The 18,043-nt window shown below is 38.7% G+C and overlaps 1 protein-coding gene across 1 annotated transcript; it reads right to left on the bottom strand.

Annotated features, from left to right (window-relative positions):
• Positions 1-5,403: 5,403 nt before the first annotated feature.
• LOC139951134 (beta-2 adrenergic receptor-like) lies at positions 5,404-6,507 on the bottom strand. The gene has a single exon (XM_071949985.1). The coding sequence runs from the start codon at positions 6,505-6,507 to the stop codon at positions 5,404-5,406; it is 1,104 nt and encodes a 367-aa protein (XP_071806086.1).
• Between the last annotated feature and the right edge of the window lie 11,536 nt (positions 6,508-18,043).

Here is an 18,043-nt window from a genome sequence, read left to right as displayed (position 1 = left end):
AAACAAATTTCACTGACGCTCCTCTTCATATGTATCTAAATTTGCATATAAATTACTTTTTAAATTTCTCTTTTTCAAAGTTTCAGTAAAAATAGTTTCCGGTCTATTAATATTAACAGGTGGTGTAAAGTCACCCCTTCGAATAACTGAAACATTTCAGACTCACAAGGGCCGGTATTTGTTTAGATACGTTGACAAAACTAAGTCTAAAACATTCACAGTGTTCACAAACTATAAGTGTGTAAGTCTATAAGCGCTGCGAAACCAACCCTTTCAGTATAAATCAGATGCCGAGAGTTGCTTAAAATTCTATGATACAGCTGAGTGTCAAACATTCACAGTTACAACACTTTTGACAAGATGCAGCCGTCGAATTCACAAAATCTTTTGACTTAGGACGAGTCCCAACCCTGCACTGTAGCAGGCAGACCTTAAAGGCACAGTACACTATTGGTAAATGTCAAAGACTTGCCTTCACAGTTGGTGTATCTCAACATTTGCATTAAAATAAAAAACCTGTGGAAAATTTTAGCTCAATCGGTCATCGAACTTGCGAGATAATAATGAAAGGAAAAAACACCCTTGTCACACGAAGTTGTGTGCGTTTAGATGGTTGATTTCGAGACCCCAAGTTCTAAATCTGAGGTCTCAAAATAAAGTTCATTGGAAATTACTTCTTTCTCGAAACCTATGGCACTTCAGAGTGAGCCGTTGATCACAATATTTATACCATCAACCTCTCCCCATTACTCGTCACCAAGAAAGGATTTATGGTGATAAATATTTTGAGTAATTACCAATAGTGTCCACTGCCTTAAAGATAAATCCTAACTCGAGATAACACGAGTCCTAATTCTTTGTGAAATCGACGGCAGGTCTACTAAAAAATACCGAGGCGACGACCGGAGTCAAGCGCTGTCAAGCGCTTAATTTGAAAACAGAAACACGAACTCTCAGAAACCGAAAGTTGCTTAAGTAGTCTAATCAGCTGCGTTTTAAACATTTGAAGTGACAAATATTTTTGCAATATGTAGGCCTACTCGAGAAAGCGAGGTGCCGACCGTAGTCATACGTTGTAGACTTAGATTGATTCTTAAAGGGACACACCGGCTCACCGTTTACGCAATTTAGGGGTGTAGAATCATAAATAATTTTTTTGTAGATGGTTGCTGTAAAAAAAATCATCAAAATGTCACGTATTTAGCGAAAAATTGTTTTAAAACACCAAAGCGGCCACATAACAAGCTTCCGTTTCACGGACTCTTTGAATGTCAATCTTACGTTAGTTGTCACCATTATTTACATTTTGTAGCGATAATTTGAATACATGATCTTTTTCGTCAATTATTCGTTAATAATTTTGTAAAAAAAAAGATTTAAATTTGGTTAAGTAAGTTACTTTTAGACGGCTGAAAGTAAAACTAGCCCGGAAGGTCACGTGATTGTTTGTACCACTTTTTGGTTAGATCAATCACGCGACCTGCGTTTTTGTCTTAAAATGCTCAACAATGGCTAAATTTGATGATTCTTTTTAAGGACTGTTCTTCTTCATTCCTGGAAGATCGTTGAAGTCATAGCTCAGTCTATTTTGTAGCCCAAATACCCAATTCGGCCGGTGTGTCCCTTTAAATTGAACATGATAATAAAATGTTTTTAACAAGTATAATTATTAAGAGAAAAGCATGTGCATGTGTTGATGAATGTATACAACGACCTCGGTTATAAAATATTAAAATCTAATTGTATATAATTTGTTTTATCAAAAAGTGTAATGCGACAGAAGTATGACTCTCTATAAATAAGCAGAAAGTAAACAATTAGGTTTAGGTGACGCCGAGACTTGTGTTCATTTTAAATATTATGTCAGACAAACAAAAGTATTTCTTCGTCCAACTACTAGTCAAACTGTTTGGTAAACAGGGTCACAACCTTTTGACAGGATCCATTCAGAAGAATGGTCTGTGGATTAAGTTACAGTAGACCAACAGCAAAAAAGCTCGAGTTTGCCATTTCATTTTCATGTCTACATATTTGTACGCAGTAACACTTGTTTTGGGTGATAATTTTTTCACATGTATTACGCTCGGCGAGTTTCGGCTTGCGATATTCTATACGTTTTCCCCTATGGGGTTAGATCGTGGTGTGGTAATAAATTACCAAGGATGAAATGTCACCCATGTCTTATATATTCACAGAATCTTTTCCGAAAAGAAGGTGTTTGATGTTGTACCAGTGCGATGCAGAGGGAGTTTTGCTTCGGACATCAGTATTTGTGCAGCTGGTTGTTCACCCGTGTGTGTGTGCACGGGCGTTTGTGTAAATGACTCGAGGTTTTCAGTTGGCAACCAGTGCATATAAAATGGCAAACGGTTATTAAAGCAGTTGTATTTAGACTTTACTCCTGCGTCGACACAGCGGTCTTTGCAGATTTAGTCAGCGGATGAAGTCATGAATAGAATTTGATTTCTGTTAAGGAGAATGGACGAGAAAGTGTAGATTCGTGAATAAAACGTACGAGCCGAAGGCAAGTACTTTGTGGTCACGAATCTTCATTTTAGAGTATATTATTCTCTGACTTAAAGTTATTTCCCCATTGATTACGATATGAATTAAATGGATTGGATTTCTCAAGTACAATTTCATTTCACAATAGTTGGTAACGAATCGGCAGTTTAAGTGTAGATTCGTTACGAATCTACAGTTTGGTGTAGTTTTGTAAAAAACAAATCCATTATTATTATTCGATTCCTACGTTTTTATCGTAATCAGTTTTTACCGTCAGAATGTGCTTTATTAAGAAAACAGGTTTGTAAAACATTCAAAGTGAAAAATCTTCATTCGTCAAACCGTCTTGCCTTATTTTTTTTAGTATTTGTATTTGTTTTATGCATGTCGCCAGACTTAGCAAACAAGTAGATCGCGTGAAGACGATCACGTTACACGAGTATAAGGTCGACCAATTAAATCACACACATTTGCTGAAGTTTCCGCGCCATATTACTGGATATAGTGCCGTTAAGATTAGTGTGAACGACTTTAAAGAGAGGCTATACCTTTGATAGTTACTCCAAAAAAAAACAATGACCATACAATCTTCCTTGATAATGAAGTACTGCAACTGTTGTTACTGTATAACATTATAAGAAAAGATTCCTTTTAAAGGGAAGGTACACTATTGGTAATTGTCAAAGACCAGTGTTCTCACTTGGTGTATCTCAATATATGCATAAAATAACAAACCTGTGAAAAGTTGAGCTCAATTGGTCTTCGAAGTTGGGACAAAATGATGAAAGAAAAAACACCCTTGTTTGACGAATTTTTGTGCTTTCAGATAAGAGTAAAAGACTTCTAGCTAGAAGTCTTTTAATGTTTTAGTGAGATTTTACCTCTTTCTCAAAATCTATGCTACTTTAGAGGGAGCTGTTTCTCACAATGTTTTATACTATCAACAGCTCTCCAATGCTCGTTCGTTACCAAGTCAGTTTTTAAGTAAATATTTGTTTTGAGTAATTACCAAACGTGTACCTTCCCTTTAAGCAAATTCAATCTTGGAAATGTTTCACGCATGAAACGTTTCTCAGATTGTATACACCGATTACGGATTATTCTTGACGCGTGTGCGTAACCGCTCCAGTTATTCGTCAAATGGGAATGTGCCGGCGCTCTACAAACAAACTCTACCCATTGGAATGAAACTGTTTTAGGTTAGACTTATTGTATATTTATACACTTTAATCGGGTATAAAGCGGACGAACGGATCCGAAACAGGTTCCTTTAAAGGCAGTGGACACTATTGGTATTTTACTCAAAATAAATATTAGCATAAAACCTTTCTTGGTTACGAGCAACGGGGAGAGGTTGATAATATAAAACATTGTGAGAAACGGCTCCCTCTGAAGTGCTATAGTATTCGAGAAATGAGTAATTTTCCACGAATTTGATTTCGAGATCTCAGATTTAGAACTTGAGGTCTTGAAATCAACCATCCAAACGCACACAACTTCGTGTGACAAGGTTTTTTTTTCTTTCATTATTATCTCGCACATTTGCTGACCGATTGAGCTCAAACTTTCACAGGTTTGTTATTTTATGCATATGTTGAGATACACCAACTGTAAAGGCTAGTCTTTGACAATTACCACAGTGTCCAATTCCTTTAAAAAGTAGAAGAAACTGCTTAGTTTATACAAGGTATCTTTAAGGTGTACTGTTCACGTACAAGGTGACTGTTGGACTGTTTGACTGTTGAGCAATTTCACTGTCAATTCCTTATCTCTCTATCTGCCTTTCTTTTAATATCTTTTCTGTAATGCAGGCATTACACAACATGCATCAAAGATTACTGCCCAACTCCAAAGTGAGAGCAATTATAGTTAAGTGCCCTGCCCAGGGACACGCGTGTCACGAAACTGGTGGGACACAAACCTATACGCTCCACAAAAAAAAAGCATCAATTACATGTGGGCATGACACGCCGATGCGCCCTTTTGTTAAAATTGTTGTTTTGCAAGCTTATTTCTCCTGGAATTGGGTGTCTACTCAATTTCATTACGGAGATGGCAGTATATCTGACGGAATTATACTCAAGTGACCTGTACCAGTGGTCTATACAAAGCTGCCCTTTCGTACTGACAGTTTAATCTTTTCTGAGTGTACACAATCTCATCAATATTATTATTGATTTCAACATTGAGTCGTTCTTTTAGGATTACAAATTGCTTTGTCCAACCTTACATCTCTTATGCTTTTAACCAACCCACAAAATTTAGCATAAGTGGGGAGTCTATTATCAATTCTTGGAATTAATTAATTTGACAGGATTTTCATATTACAAGGACGGAGATGTTTACACCTTTTTTTTTTTTTTTTTAAACAAAAGCTAACCCTCGCCATGGGGAAGATTATTGTATATAGACAATTATATTTTAAGCTTTTCAACGTATGTATGAATATGTCATTATATTAATAGGATTCTTGCGGGTAACAAAGTATGTCCGTGGGACCTTGTATTAAGCTTATAATTAAATTAATAAATGCCGAAGGTTGTATGGCTTTTGTAGATTTGTACAGCTTCAACACACGCTTGGTGCGTACATGCTTGGTAATACATGTTATAAACTTGGTGTTGTGTTAATTAATTGACCTACTTACATTCTTTCAACCCGGTTGGTTCGTGATTAAAAACTAAAACGGTTACCTTTCACTGTACAAAACACCCTCACACACATTATTACACTTTACGGGCATGGTGGAGATGAAGCAGACGCGTTGCAACAAGTAGTTCACGGATGAGGACACCAACCGCCTTCATCAGAAGATAGCAACCCACGTTGCGTATTACTCGCCTTGTAGACACAACACACACTACCCGCCTGTACAAATGTCTCCAGGATCAAACCCCATTAATCCCCATCTTGACGGGTTATCTTTGTCATGTTCGTCTCGCCAAGGTTGTAATCGAGTGTTCCTCGCTGTCGTCTGTTGTTCGCAGTCCACCTCTTCGGTAACGGTTTGCGTAAAATGTGCAGCATGCCGGACCTTATCCGCGGGTTCGTCACCGCGTACAGAAAGGGGTTAATGGCGCTGTTGGACCACAGTAGGTACGCTAATGCATCTGATAACACTTTGTTGTCAAGATTGTCTATGTTAATGATTTGGGCGAATTTGTTAATCCAATATGGCACCCAGCAGATCAAGAACACCCCTACGATTAAGGCTAAGGTGACAGCCGCCTTGCGATGTTTCTTAAAGTCAGAAGTACTCCTGCCCTGGAAACGTCTCGCTCTCTGCCGAATGTTATTATAGACGGTTATATTGAAAAATGCCACGAGTACAATAGGCACAATGAAAGACAGAACGAACATTGGCCATTGGTAGCCGAGTTGGTACGACACCCCGAAATCGCACTCGTTGGAGTACTCCACCCAGCGGCCGAAAAGTTTATCTGAGAGTAAAATAGGAATGGCGTTTATGAGGAGTGAGATGACCCATGTCACAATGACCAGGATGCATGTTTTGGGAATAGTGATGTACTGCTTGTATTTCAGACCCGTGGAGACGAGCATCAGGCGGTCGAAGCTTATGAGCACGATGGCGAAAGCAGATTGCGTAGCCGCGGAGAAGTCCACGATGGTCCAGCACTTACACATGAGCTCCCCGAAAATCCAATCCTCTTTGAGCTGCCAGATATTCTGAAAAGTCATGGAGATAATCCCCACCAACAGGTCGGAGGCTGCAAGGTTCAAGATGAAGATATTGGCGGGTTTTAATAGAAGTTCCCTGTCTCTAATGATTACGGACATGACTAGGATATTACCGCCGACTATAAGAGTCCATAACAGCCACAGGAGGAAGTTTATTGGGTTGAAAACCTCGGGGTCCGAGGTTGTGAGAAAGCTAGACGAGGACTCCACGGAGCTGTCCGGCTCGTCGAATCCCTCCTCATCTGAAACATTCTTTCCGAGAATGTACGCGCAGCCCACGGCTGCGATTGTCGAGTTGCACATCGTCGCTCTATTAACACGGCGCTCGTACCGAGACACACGCTATTAGTGTTGAGACTGATAGGGCACAAATGTGAGCCTTGCAACACGTCGCTCCGTTTGCTTTATACAATTTCTCTCTGGCGCGAAGGAAGGGGTTTTTCCTGCCGGACGCGAGAGGGCGTGCAGAGGACTTGTCACGACTGGGCGGGAAGTCGGTGTGCGTCTATTAACCAATAAGCTTGTTGGGATGAGGGTATGACTTGCTGCATGCACGGCGCAGTCACCATCATCTCTCTCTCTCTCTCGATATCCATGTTGGTTTCGTATAATGCAAACATTCGGTTGTAATGGTACGATCTATATACGATAATGAATTCAGGTTTATATTAAAGCAATGACTGCATGCAAACGTGCATTGTATTCTACCGCTTCCCTTATAGGGAACGATTTTTGTGATGAATATTTAAACTATTAATAATTTATGGAAGACAACTGTCCAGAAAGATAAGATAGTCTCAAATCAATAATTTTCATAATTATTATACAAGATAACAATATCACGATAATTATATTAAACATATATATAACGGATGAGATTTGTGATTATCTTTCTTATGGTGTCTTTAAAAGGAAGTCAGTTTACTTCTCTTGAATGGGGTGACTCAGTCAGTATTGATGGTGTTGGGAGTGTTGATAAGGAAGTTGGTGATGGGTCCTCGGAGGACCATTTTCACGGGGTCCTTCCTCGATGATTGAGTCTAGTACGAGACAAGAGGTTGGCTAAAGCAAATATTCACGCATGCTGATCAGGTAGAGTAGGGCCTAAGCCACGTAAGGGGGCTCTTATTGTCTCATGGGAGCACCAGACTAAATTATCATAACTTGTAGGCTCTAAAAGAAAATTGAATATATTTTTTTCTGGTTTAAGAATTCCAAATATCTTATCGCAAATAGCAGAATGGAAATCTGAAGTTCGGTTGTCCAATGTGGTTTGATTAGTCTTCAAGAGGCTGACACACTACTTTTCGGGTCATAATTTTAAACATTTAATAATTAGCTTTGGTTGATGTGGGAGTTTACTTAGTTTGGTCGCTCCCGCTCCCGCAATAACATTCTGTTTGTGAACTGTCAAGAGAACTGGGTCACTTCTCAAAGACAGTGATGCAAGCCTCTAGCCACCGCCCCTAGCTCTGCCCCTAGCACCGCCCTCTTCTTATCACTTTGAATGCCGTTATTTCGAAAGTTTGAGGTCGAACTTGGAAATGTTAATCGGAAGTTTCTATTTCAACCTGAGAAATGGAAGTCTCAAATCCCACTGTTGATTTTAGCTCGTGCCATCACTCTAGGTTTTTTTTCTTACGTTTTAAGCCAACTTGCAAATGCTAAAATAATAGCCTGGATAGATGGATAGGTGAAGGCATGACGTCACGACAGACAGATCCCCTTTGCTCTTTCGCTGTCTTCTTCTAAAAGCGGCAATGTGTAACAGAAGCTTGTTAACAACGAGGTTCCTTTTATCATGCAAAAATGACAGCCGGTAATTTAGTCTCAAATAACCCATAAGCTCAGACTACCGATCTGAGCCGCCGCTAAAAGCGTCTTTATTATAAAATCAACAATCAAACTCGAGCGAACAGAGGAAGACGTTTTAATCATATACTGACGAGGCTTGTGTTGCCAATCTGAAAATTAAAACCGGTGAATCTGCTGAATCCCCAGTTAGCATAGTTCTATGCTAGGTTTGGGTAGGGGGTAGGCGTGGCGTGGGGGGGGGTAAGTGATGTGGCGTCTAACTTCACGGGATTGATTCTACTGATTTCCTGTGTTCATTTTAACGATAATGACAGTGGAGGGATATTCTAATGCACAGAGCCGAATCCCACTATAAATCGTGTGGTTTAGGTATACATAACAAACTATGCATAAAAAGCAGTGGACACTATTGGTAATTACTCATAAAAATTATTAGCATAAAACCTTTCTTGTTAACGAGTAATGGGAAGAGGTTGATGGTATAAAACATTGTGAGAAACGGCTCCCTCTGAAGTAACGTAGTTTTAGAGAAAGAAGTAATTTTCATCGAATTTGATATCGAGACCTCAGATTTAGAACTTGAGGTCTCGAAATCAAGCATCTGAAAGCGCACAACTCGGAGTGACAAAGATTTGTCTTCTTTCATCTCCCAACTTTGATGAAAAAAAGAAAAGAAAAAAAGAATAAATTAATAAATACAAAACTCCCAGGACAGAATTTACCCATATCCCGATGGAATCAGCGTCGAAACAGAGTCCTATACAGCCAGTACAAAATACAATTGTCAGATGGTAAGATACTCCACACACAATAGGAGCAGCTGAATAAAAAAGCAAGGTGTAGACCTAAAACAGACAACATCTTTCCCTTTTGGGTATTTTAGTAAAAACTTCACCTGCTGGCCCCGAGGTTGTGACAACGTTGACTTCTTAAAGGCACTGGACAGCTTTGGTTATTACTCAAAATAATTGTTGGCAGAAAATATTACTTGGTAGCAAGTAATGGAGAGCTGTTGATAGCATAATACTGTTGTGTATTAAAAAAAAAAAACATATTTTTGCTATTTTTGCTCGTGTTTTTTAATCCTGCACTTTAATGTTTTTCTTGACTGTACAGCGCCAAGTTAAGTTAAGGTATAACATTGTGAGAAACGGCACCCTCTGAAGCAATACAGTTTTTGGGGAAGAAGTAATTTCTCACTCAAATATTTGAATTGAATTCGAGACCTCAGCTGAGCTCTCGAACTCCAGCATCTGAAAGCACACATTATGTGCGACATTATTCTCTCGCAACTTCGACAACCAATTGAGTTCAAATTTGCACAGGTTTGTTATTTTATGGCATTATGTTGAGATAAACCAAGTAAGCAGACTGGTCATGACAATTACCAATAGTGTCCAGTGTCTTTAAAGAGTGTAGGAGTGGTTTGGAAACACTCTTTAGTCGTGGTCGAATCCAAGCCCACTTCGTAATTGCACATTTCAACAGTAGCACGTGCATAAAACAGACAGGCTTTTCTCAGTCATCTCAACGCACCTCATTCTATCCGACCAGTGTGTCTTTTTGTTTCATAATATTCTGTCTCAACCGAGAAGGGTGTATAGGCGACGCTGAAAATAACACTTTTAAAACAATATTTTTTACAACAAGATTGTTTTTGCAAACTGTTCATTTTTCTTAATCTAAATATGAATAAAAACAAACTGTTTTCACGTGTAGTTCGTGTTCATTGTAAAGTAATGCCGTTCCTTGGCCGTCAACTACTCGTTATGAAACTGTCCCGATCATTTCAGTTTCGGAACTGTCTTCGCAATCCATCACGCCACCTTCATTTGAAATCGTGTCATTGTCGTTTAGAGGTCTCTGATAAAAGCAGCATCCTTGCAGTTTTTGTAGTCTATATTTTTTTTCCTTTGCCAAGGGCCTTTGTGTTTTGGGCACGTTCGCATTTACTCCCTCGCATAGCAGAAACAACAAAAATGCTGATTCAATCAGAATCATTGCAAGTAGTCTTATTTATTTAAGATGCAACGCGGTTTGATTACACAATTTAATCATAAAGATTGAACCATATGTTTTTTTAAGTGCGATTTCAAAGATTTTGAGCGCCTTTTTATGCCTTAATACTTTCCTGGCTTTTCTTGGATTTGGGAGACCTTTTGGCGACAGTTATATTTTTAAAAATACTTTTATACTCCCCATGGTATCCCAAGGTAGTTTAACACACGTTTGTAATGTGTTTATAATGTGTGAACATCTTTCGAATATTTTCTCATTTTGTTATTCTCTTGCGACTTCGATGACCAAAGTGAGTCAAAATTTAATGCATATTCTGGGATATACACAAATCTAGAATACTGGTCTTTGACAATTACGAAAGGTGTCCAGTGACCTTAAGACATTTGTTCTGCAACTATTTTGTCTTATCTTCAAAGATTGAACTTGATAACAATTTAATATTTAAGAGACGCTGTTCATCGTGATCTTAAATGTGTTAGTTTCAACGCTCAGCTCCGTAAAGAGCTTCAACCTTGGCCTGGCTGCGATCCGCACGATCTGAACCCCCCCCCCCCCATCCCGGTCGTTTGTTATTAAAGGAACACGTTGCCTTGGATCGGTCGAGTTGGTCTTTGAAAAGCGTTTGTAACCGTTTTTTATAAAGTGCATCTGGCTAGAAAGATGTTGTAAAAGTAGAATACAATGATCCACACAAACATGCCTCGAAATTGCACAGTTTTCCTTTTACCTCGTCGACTAACACGGTCGGTCATTTATGGGAGTCAAAATTTTGACTCCCATAAATGGCCGACCGTGTTAGTTCGCACAGTAACAGGAAAGCCACGCAATTTCGAGGCAAACTTGTGTGGATCATTGTATTCTACTTTTAAAACATCTTTCCAACCATATGCAATTTATAAAAAACGGTTACAAACGCTTTTTATAGACCAACTCGACCGATCCAAGGCAACGTGTTCCTTTAAAGACTTGATGACCCGGCATACTTCACTAAAAGGCACACTCATTCGTACAACACTTATGTAGAGGACAGATCTTCTTTACTAAAATGACAGCGGCTTCTTATACAGCGCTCTTATCAGTCACTCAATGTCGCTCATGGTCCTTCAATAAACAGTATTTTTCCTGCAAGTTATGTGGGTGTTTGAATTATGAGACCTTCTCCTTTTTACATGACATATAAAGTCTTACAAAGTGCTGTGGCGCGATGTGCAACCAATCAAACCAGGAACACTGGGGCGACCCCCTTCTCTTTTTGATAAGTGCACTGGTTCTTACACGTACAAAGTTCTGTGGCGCCGAATGCTTATGGGTTCAAGTCAGTGTCGGCACCTCTGAAGTAACATAGTTTTCGAGAAAGAAATAATTTTCCACAAATTTGATTTCGAGATCTCAGATTTAGAAATTCAGGTCTCGAAATCAAGCATCTGAAAGCACACAACTTCATGCGACAAGGGTGTTTCTTCTTTCATTATTATATCGCAACTTCGACGACCAATAATTGTGCTTAAATTTTCACAGGTTTGTTATCTTATGCATATGTTGAGATGCACCAAGTGAGAAGACTAGTCTTTGACAATTTCCAATAATGTCCAGTGCCTTTAAATATATCTTTATACCAACCACCCCCTTTGACTCGGAACCCATGTTAATTTTTTCTTATGGGGTTTAATTTAGAGCGCATGGCCCGTGGTTTGTATGCTGCAACTACATCATTGAAGGCCAGATTCAAAGCAAACGTTGACATCATTAAATCAATTAGAGATTTAAAATTCTTAAAGTAAACCATCTGTGAAGATACACCAACTGTGAAGGCTAGTCTTTGGCAATTACCAATAGTGTCCAGGGTCTTTAAATCAATTATAAAATATTCAAATCCACAACGTAAACAATCTCCTTTATGTCCGTACCATTAACGAATCTAATTAGAGAATAGAACACACAGTTAATGACAAGTTGACTTAAAACAACGTCTCCACAGAAACGAGATTCGAAAATCATTAAAATAAACAAAACTATGTATGTTTCAAGAAATCGAACTAGCGAATAGAACAAGCAACATAATTCAAAATACTTTCAGGTTTTCTCCGTAAGAATTTACAAAGATGATGCTTTTTCAAAGAGAAAACAAAATAGAAGAAGAAAAGGGGCCCTATATATTTAAGACCTTTAAAAATGAATCCACATTTATTTTTACCTATATCTGACAATGGACAAAATGCTAACATGGACAATTGTTGGTACATTTAATTGTTGGTACGTTAAATGGATGTGAGGTATTGTCGGGGCCTTGACATTAATTGATTGTTAGGTTTTATTTACCACTTATAACTTGCGAATTTTGTTCGTGCAAAGTATTAAATGGAAGCTTTTAATTTCCGCAGTCCTATGCAGTTAGCTTTTTAAGATTAAAATATAAATTTAATTTCAAATTATCGGGATCAATTCGGCCATACAAAGGAGCCAAGATCTTGTAATTCAATTGTACCAAACTCCACGAACAAATCATCATAATAACAAATAAATACAATAAGAAATATTGGAGATAGGATAAACATCACAATATAACCGCGGCATCGGTTGGGCGAAGTACACTCTGCTTGAAAAGAAAATAGCAGAATAAAAAAGGATTTACGACTGTAGCTCACTCGACCTGGCAACTTCATATCCTGTTCAATCCCATATGACAAAAATAACTAAATAACATTTGGAGGAAGATGTTTGTTTCTTGCCCCTAAGTGTAACCCTTAAATCTTACTAGATGCACCTGTTTGTTTATGACATATTAATATCAACAAGTAGATCATGTTCTAGACCATTTCACAATGAGGTATCTTTGCGCTGTCTTGGTAATTGGGCCGATAACATTCCCGCCTTCGATCTCACAAAACTCTTTCTAACTTAGGACGAATCCCAACCCTGCACTGTAACATGCAGACATGCATATGGTTAGAAATATATTTTAAAAGTAGAATATAATGATCCACACAAGTATCACTCAAAATTGCATGGTTTTCTTTTTACTGTGCGAACTAACACGGTCGGTCATTTATGGGAGTCAAAATTTTGACTCCCATAAATGGCCGACCGTGTTATTGGACGAGGTAAAAAGAAAACCAAGCAATTTTGAGTGATACTTGTGTGGATCATTATATTCTACTTTTAAAATATATTTCTAACCATATGCATTTCATAACAAACGGTTACAAAACGCTTTTCAAAGACCAACTCGACCGATCCAAGGCAACGTGTTCCTTTAACTCGAGATAAGACGAGTCATAATTCTTTGTGAAACCGACAGCCGTAATCTTTCTCAGCTCCAAGGGGAGTATACAATCGTGGGCTGCCATGTCGCTCCGAAGGATTTCTCAAACACAATATCATTCTCAATGTAACTCTTGCATGATACAAATGAATACCACAGGGTGAAGATAAACAAAAGCATCTTGCTCAAGGACACAAGTGTCATGACTGGGATTCGAACCCACACTCTGATGACTTAACCACAGAACATGATATTAAGACCTTCTTGCTTTACTCCGTAATACATGTAACTGTTGTTATTCTTTTATGAGAGTATAGAAATAAATGTATTCTTGAATTGAATTGAATTGAATTGAATTTAATTGAATGAATACAATGCCCAAACCAGCTTGGCCATGATACAAGCAAGACCCATTCATCAGTATTGTAATGTGCAAGGGCTTGTATAAGTTTAACAAAACCTTGGTTAATTTGCATATACCGTACCCATTTGACATACCTACTCCCTTTGGATGGTTCTTTTGTTGACTGCTTTGTATTCATACCCAGTGTACCCAGGTTTGGAATGTGAGAATGGGTACAGCGCGTCAGTGCAGAGAGTGGGGAGTTGGTCGCATTGTCATTTACGAAGCGAAGCCCTGTTCCTTCCCGTGTTTGAGTTATGGTTCGACTCCAGCCCGAGCTCTATGCACCTCTCTCAAGTCATATGTAAGTGCCATTTCCATTCTCCCTTCAGCTCATATTTATTCATTGTATAAACTGTTGCAATATTACTTTTGTTCATGGTTTATTTATTATCTGAGACGCCCTTGAAAAATCAGGGGCGCCTCACATGATAAATAAACCATTGCTTGATGTATCTCATTTATCGAACAATCCCCCTACACATCAAACAAGCTATTTAAAAGTTTCAACCCTTCTCCAAATATTTTTGTTCAATTTATGGTAAACATAACTATTCTTGAGCGTTTAGAGACTTTCTTTTGGAGGTGTTAGTGGCTGTAGAAATGCAATTGTTATGGATTTTAATATTTACTTTGGGTGTTAACTCTTGTTGGCTTTCATCAAACCCCTTGTATCGATAGATTGCGTCCTACATGAGGGGCTTCGCCCAACCGGGCGCCGCCACAACGCGCCCATGTACCGGGTCGATTTCACAAAGAGTTAGGACTAGTCCTAACTTAGGTCTAGTCCTAGGAGTCCTACAAATTGCATGGATAGTCCTAAGTTAGGACGAGTAACTGGTCCTCGAGATATGACTAGTCCTAACTCTTTGTGAAACACACCCGACGCATTACAGTTTGCTCTGGTTGTCATAATACTCTATTTCGTAATTTAAATCTGTAGATATATACGCAATGATTAAAAGTGTGGGCAGGGGGCTGTCAATGTTATTATACAAAAGTACAAAAACTGTCATCTTAAAACCAGAACCCTACCCATCGTGTGTGTCGAATTCCACGTGTTATTTTTTTATCAATAAGGGAAAATTATATCACTATTATTTAAAAAATAGCCAATACTCAAAGTCTGTTGTGTTGCCGCACACATAAATATAATACACAGTGAAACTGATTTTGGATTGCGAGTCTAAAAACATTTCGCACTATATAAAAATATGTTTCATTAAATTATCTTTTTAGTGATTAATCCATTAGGCCCCTCCCCCCCCCTCCTTCAACTACTGAGCACTTAAGTTTGAACCACTTTTCACGGTGTTTAGGTAACATAAATAGTTCTTTTGATTGAAAGCTTTGTGACGACAATTCACAAATAAATACTTTAGGTCAACACCTATCGTGCACTATCAATTATGAAGAGACATTAATCACGCGTGTATATGTGTCTTTCAGACAACATTTGATTCACTTATATCATAGTCCATTCCATCAGAAAGACCCGACTTTCCCAGGTACGTAAGGGGGCCCGGAATTCCCACTTGCAAACTAAAATAAAGTCAGACAGCTAAAAAAAATCAAACACAACAACATAAAAACACTTTTCTAGAGCGAGCAGGGCCGGTCTCTTTTGAGCATCTTATACGCACCAGATCGCATGGCGCTAATTCCTCTAATGATTAATGTTGCTGACTATGCAGGGAATGAGAGCTAGTTGTGGTTGCTTGGGATGGGGAAACTTTGAGCGATTTGCAGGCGGGCTTTTGTGACATAAGACACCCCTGACCCGATATATAGTGAACGCTGACTTATAGCAGAGATTCGGTGTTGCTTGTCTCTCTCACGCCTGATGAAAAACAAATTATGTTGTTTAATGAAAAGTCGCCTAACATCACTGATGGCGAGTTCTGGTTTTACTGCTGGAGCAGCTTATAAAAACCGCTTAAAAATTAATAAATAAACCCGTTTCTACGGGGGCGGGGAAAATAATGAAGTAACATAATGCGATGCCAAGTTGAACTTTTCCCGTATTCATGATTTGATAAATATTTACAACGTATTGGCACCAATGCTCTTATTATATTCGGTGACCTTTTACAATTTTCAATTAAGCTGTGCTAATATACCGATACAGCCTGTAGACCTATTTAAATGACACTAATTAAGATTGAAGAGATGGGCCTCCCCGTTTGTAATTTTCTGACTCAATAAATCTGCGGGTTTTTGCGGGTTATTTTAAGGAGCAAGTGCACTATCCTCTTTGCAACCAAGCCTTGTTGCTACTGGCACACTGGCACTATCACCAATTGTCCATACTGTCTTTGCTTCAGCGCCATTATACATAATCTATATATATACTGTTTATTTTCCATTAAAATTGTAATTGACTAGTGACTCTGGGGAAATTAGCTACATTCAAGACACTGGACACGTTCAGTACAATTGTCACAACATTGTCATATGCATAAAATAACCAGCTTGCAAAATCTTGGGCTCAAATAGTAATCGAATAAGGAAAGAAAAACACAATTGTTCCACGACAGCGTTGTGTGCTTTCAGATGCCTAATATGAATGTAAATTATATAATCAAAAATAAACTGAACATTTCATTTGGTCGCTATTTTTTGGGGAGATATGGCTAATAAAAAAATCAGGAGCGAGGTCCACGCAGGAAGAACAAACCACTAGCAAGAATAAACATGATGAGAAGCGTTACTGATAGTAACGCGTCTCAGATTCAAATTGTGTGTTTCAAAAACTAATACGCTTGCCGGAAGCACATAATTATCTGCTTCCGTTAGCACCGATTCTGTGCTTACTGTCAGCAGAGCCATGAAATTGGGCCCAATGCTTTACCCGCGGTCTCCTTTTGTGTCATCCGTTCCACAATCAGCCGAACTCTCATGCTCTCTCTCAGTCCGCGTGTAATTTCTAATGCCCTAGGCAACCAGTACTGCAATAAAACACCCATAATAACCTTACCCCACGCTTTTCCAATCCAATTCTGTGCTACATCCATAACATGACGGCTCCCCTGATTTAATCTTAATTGACCACACACACAGACGTATAGTTACTAAACAATCTGACTCGTGTGTGTTATACCATAGCATTGGGGAAAAGTGCATGGTGAAAAAATGTTATCAGATAATAGTCTAAGTATAGCAGTCAACAATTGCTGCAAATGGCAATTGAGACGCAATTTCATATAGTGCACGACAGATCTACTGTAAAAAGAATCTGTTTTTGCAAACACCACAATTTGCAGTTAATAGACGAACATTTTGTTACACAAAATTGTACGGTTCTTGAAAACAACAACATTAGGGACTTTTCGTTTTCGACGATGGATGGTTCTGCGACGGTTGTTCAGCTAAACGTTGTCGTTTTCAGCACAACGAAGATTCATCCCAAGTACTGTCGTAGAAACTGAGGGACGACTGTCCTCAAAGCCGACGCATGCGCAGATGACGCCAAATGTCATCTTTACCGTCGCAGAACCATCCGTCGTCGAAAACGAAAAGTCCCTAATAATAGCAACAACAACAACAACAAGCACCAACATGCGACCGCACAATTTTGGTTTAAACGACAAACGAACAATAGATCTTCTTGACTAGGGCATTTTAGTCCGGAAAATTGGGTTAGGGTGTTATCTTGTAGCTGTTGTTGTTGTGGTTGTTGTAATACCGCACATCATATCAGTCGCGGGGGGGGGGGGGGCAGTCTGGCCTGAGCTGAATCTGGAGATGAAGCCATGATTTCGAAAAGGGCCTAGGCATCAGTTGTTGCCAGTATTCTGATGAAAGACTAACCATGTGTGCATAGCTACATAGGTTATTGTATTATTATTATTATTCACGGTTTATTAAAAACATTCAAATTAGTTGCCATAGGCAAAATTACATTGAATTTACAAAATTTACAGAGCAAATGATGTCTTCTTATTTTTAAAAGCGTAACAATTATCCAACCATGCAAATAAACGTCAATGAGTTTTCATATACATACACTGACTACCTTTGAATTGCCCTTGGTGTGACAATATAATTCATTACTTGTAATGATGAGTAATGGTTATCGATTCCGAAACACAAGCCGATGGGCGTTCCCTCGGGTCGATTGTTACCGTTCTGCTTTGTTGCATTGGGGGGGGGGATCCAAAAGGAATAATTGTGTGCCACACAGCTGCTTTCGAAGTACCCCCCCCATTTCTTATTCCGAGAAACACTTGAATTAAAATGAATAATGAGTTCTGAAATGCCAATTAAAAAGACAATAGAGTATTTTAATGAATGTATTCAGTTGTATCGACCTTTGCGTACAAATCTTCGCTCCAATGCAG

This window comes from Asterias amurensis, chromosome 18 (assembly GCF_032118995.1).
Source record: "Asterias amurensis chromosome 18, ASM3211899v1".
Taxonomy (NCBI): domain Eukaryota; kingdom Metazoa; phylum Echinodermata; class Asteroidea; order Forcipulatida; family Asteriidae; genus Asterias; species Asterias amurensis.
The sequence above is the reverse complement of the archived record's forward strand: the minus strand, read 5'-3'. Positions and strand labels throughout refer to the sequence as shown.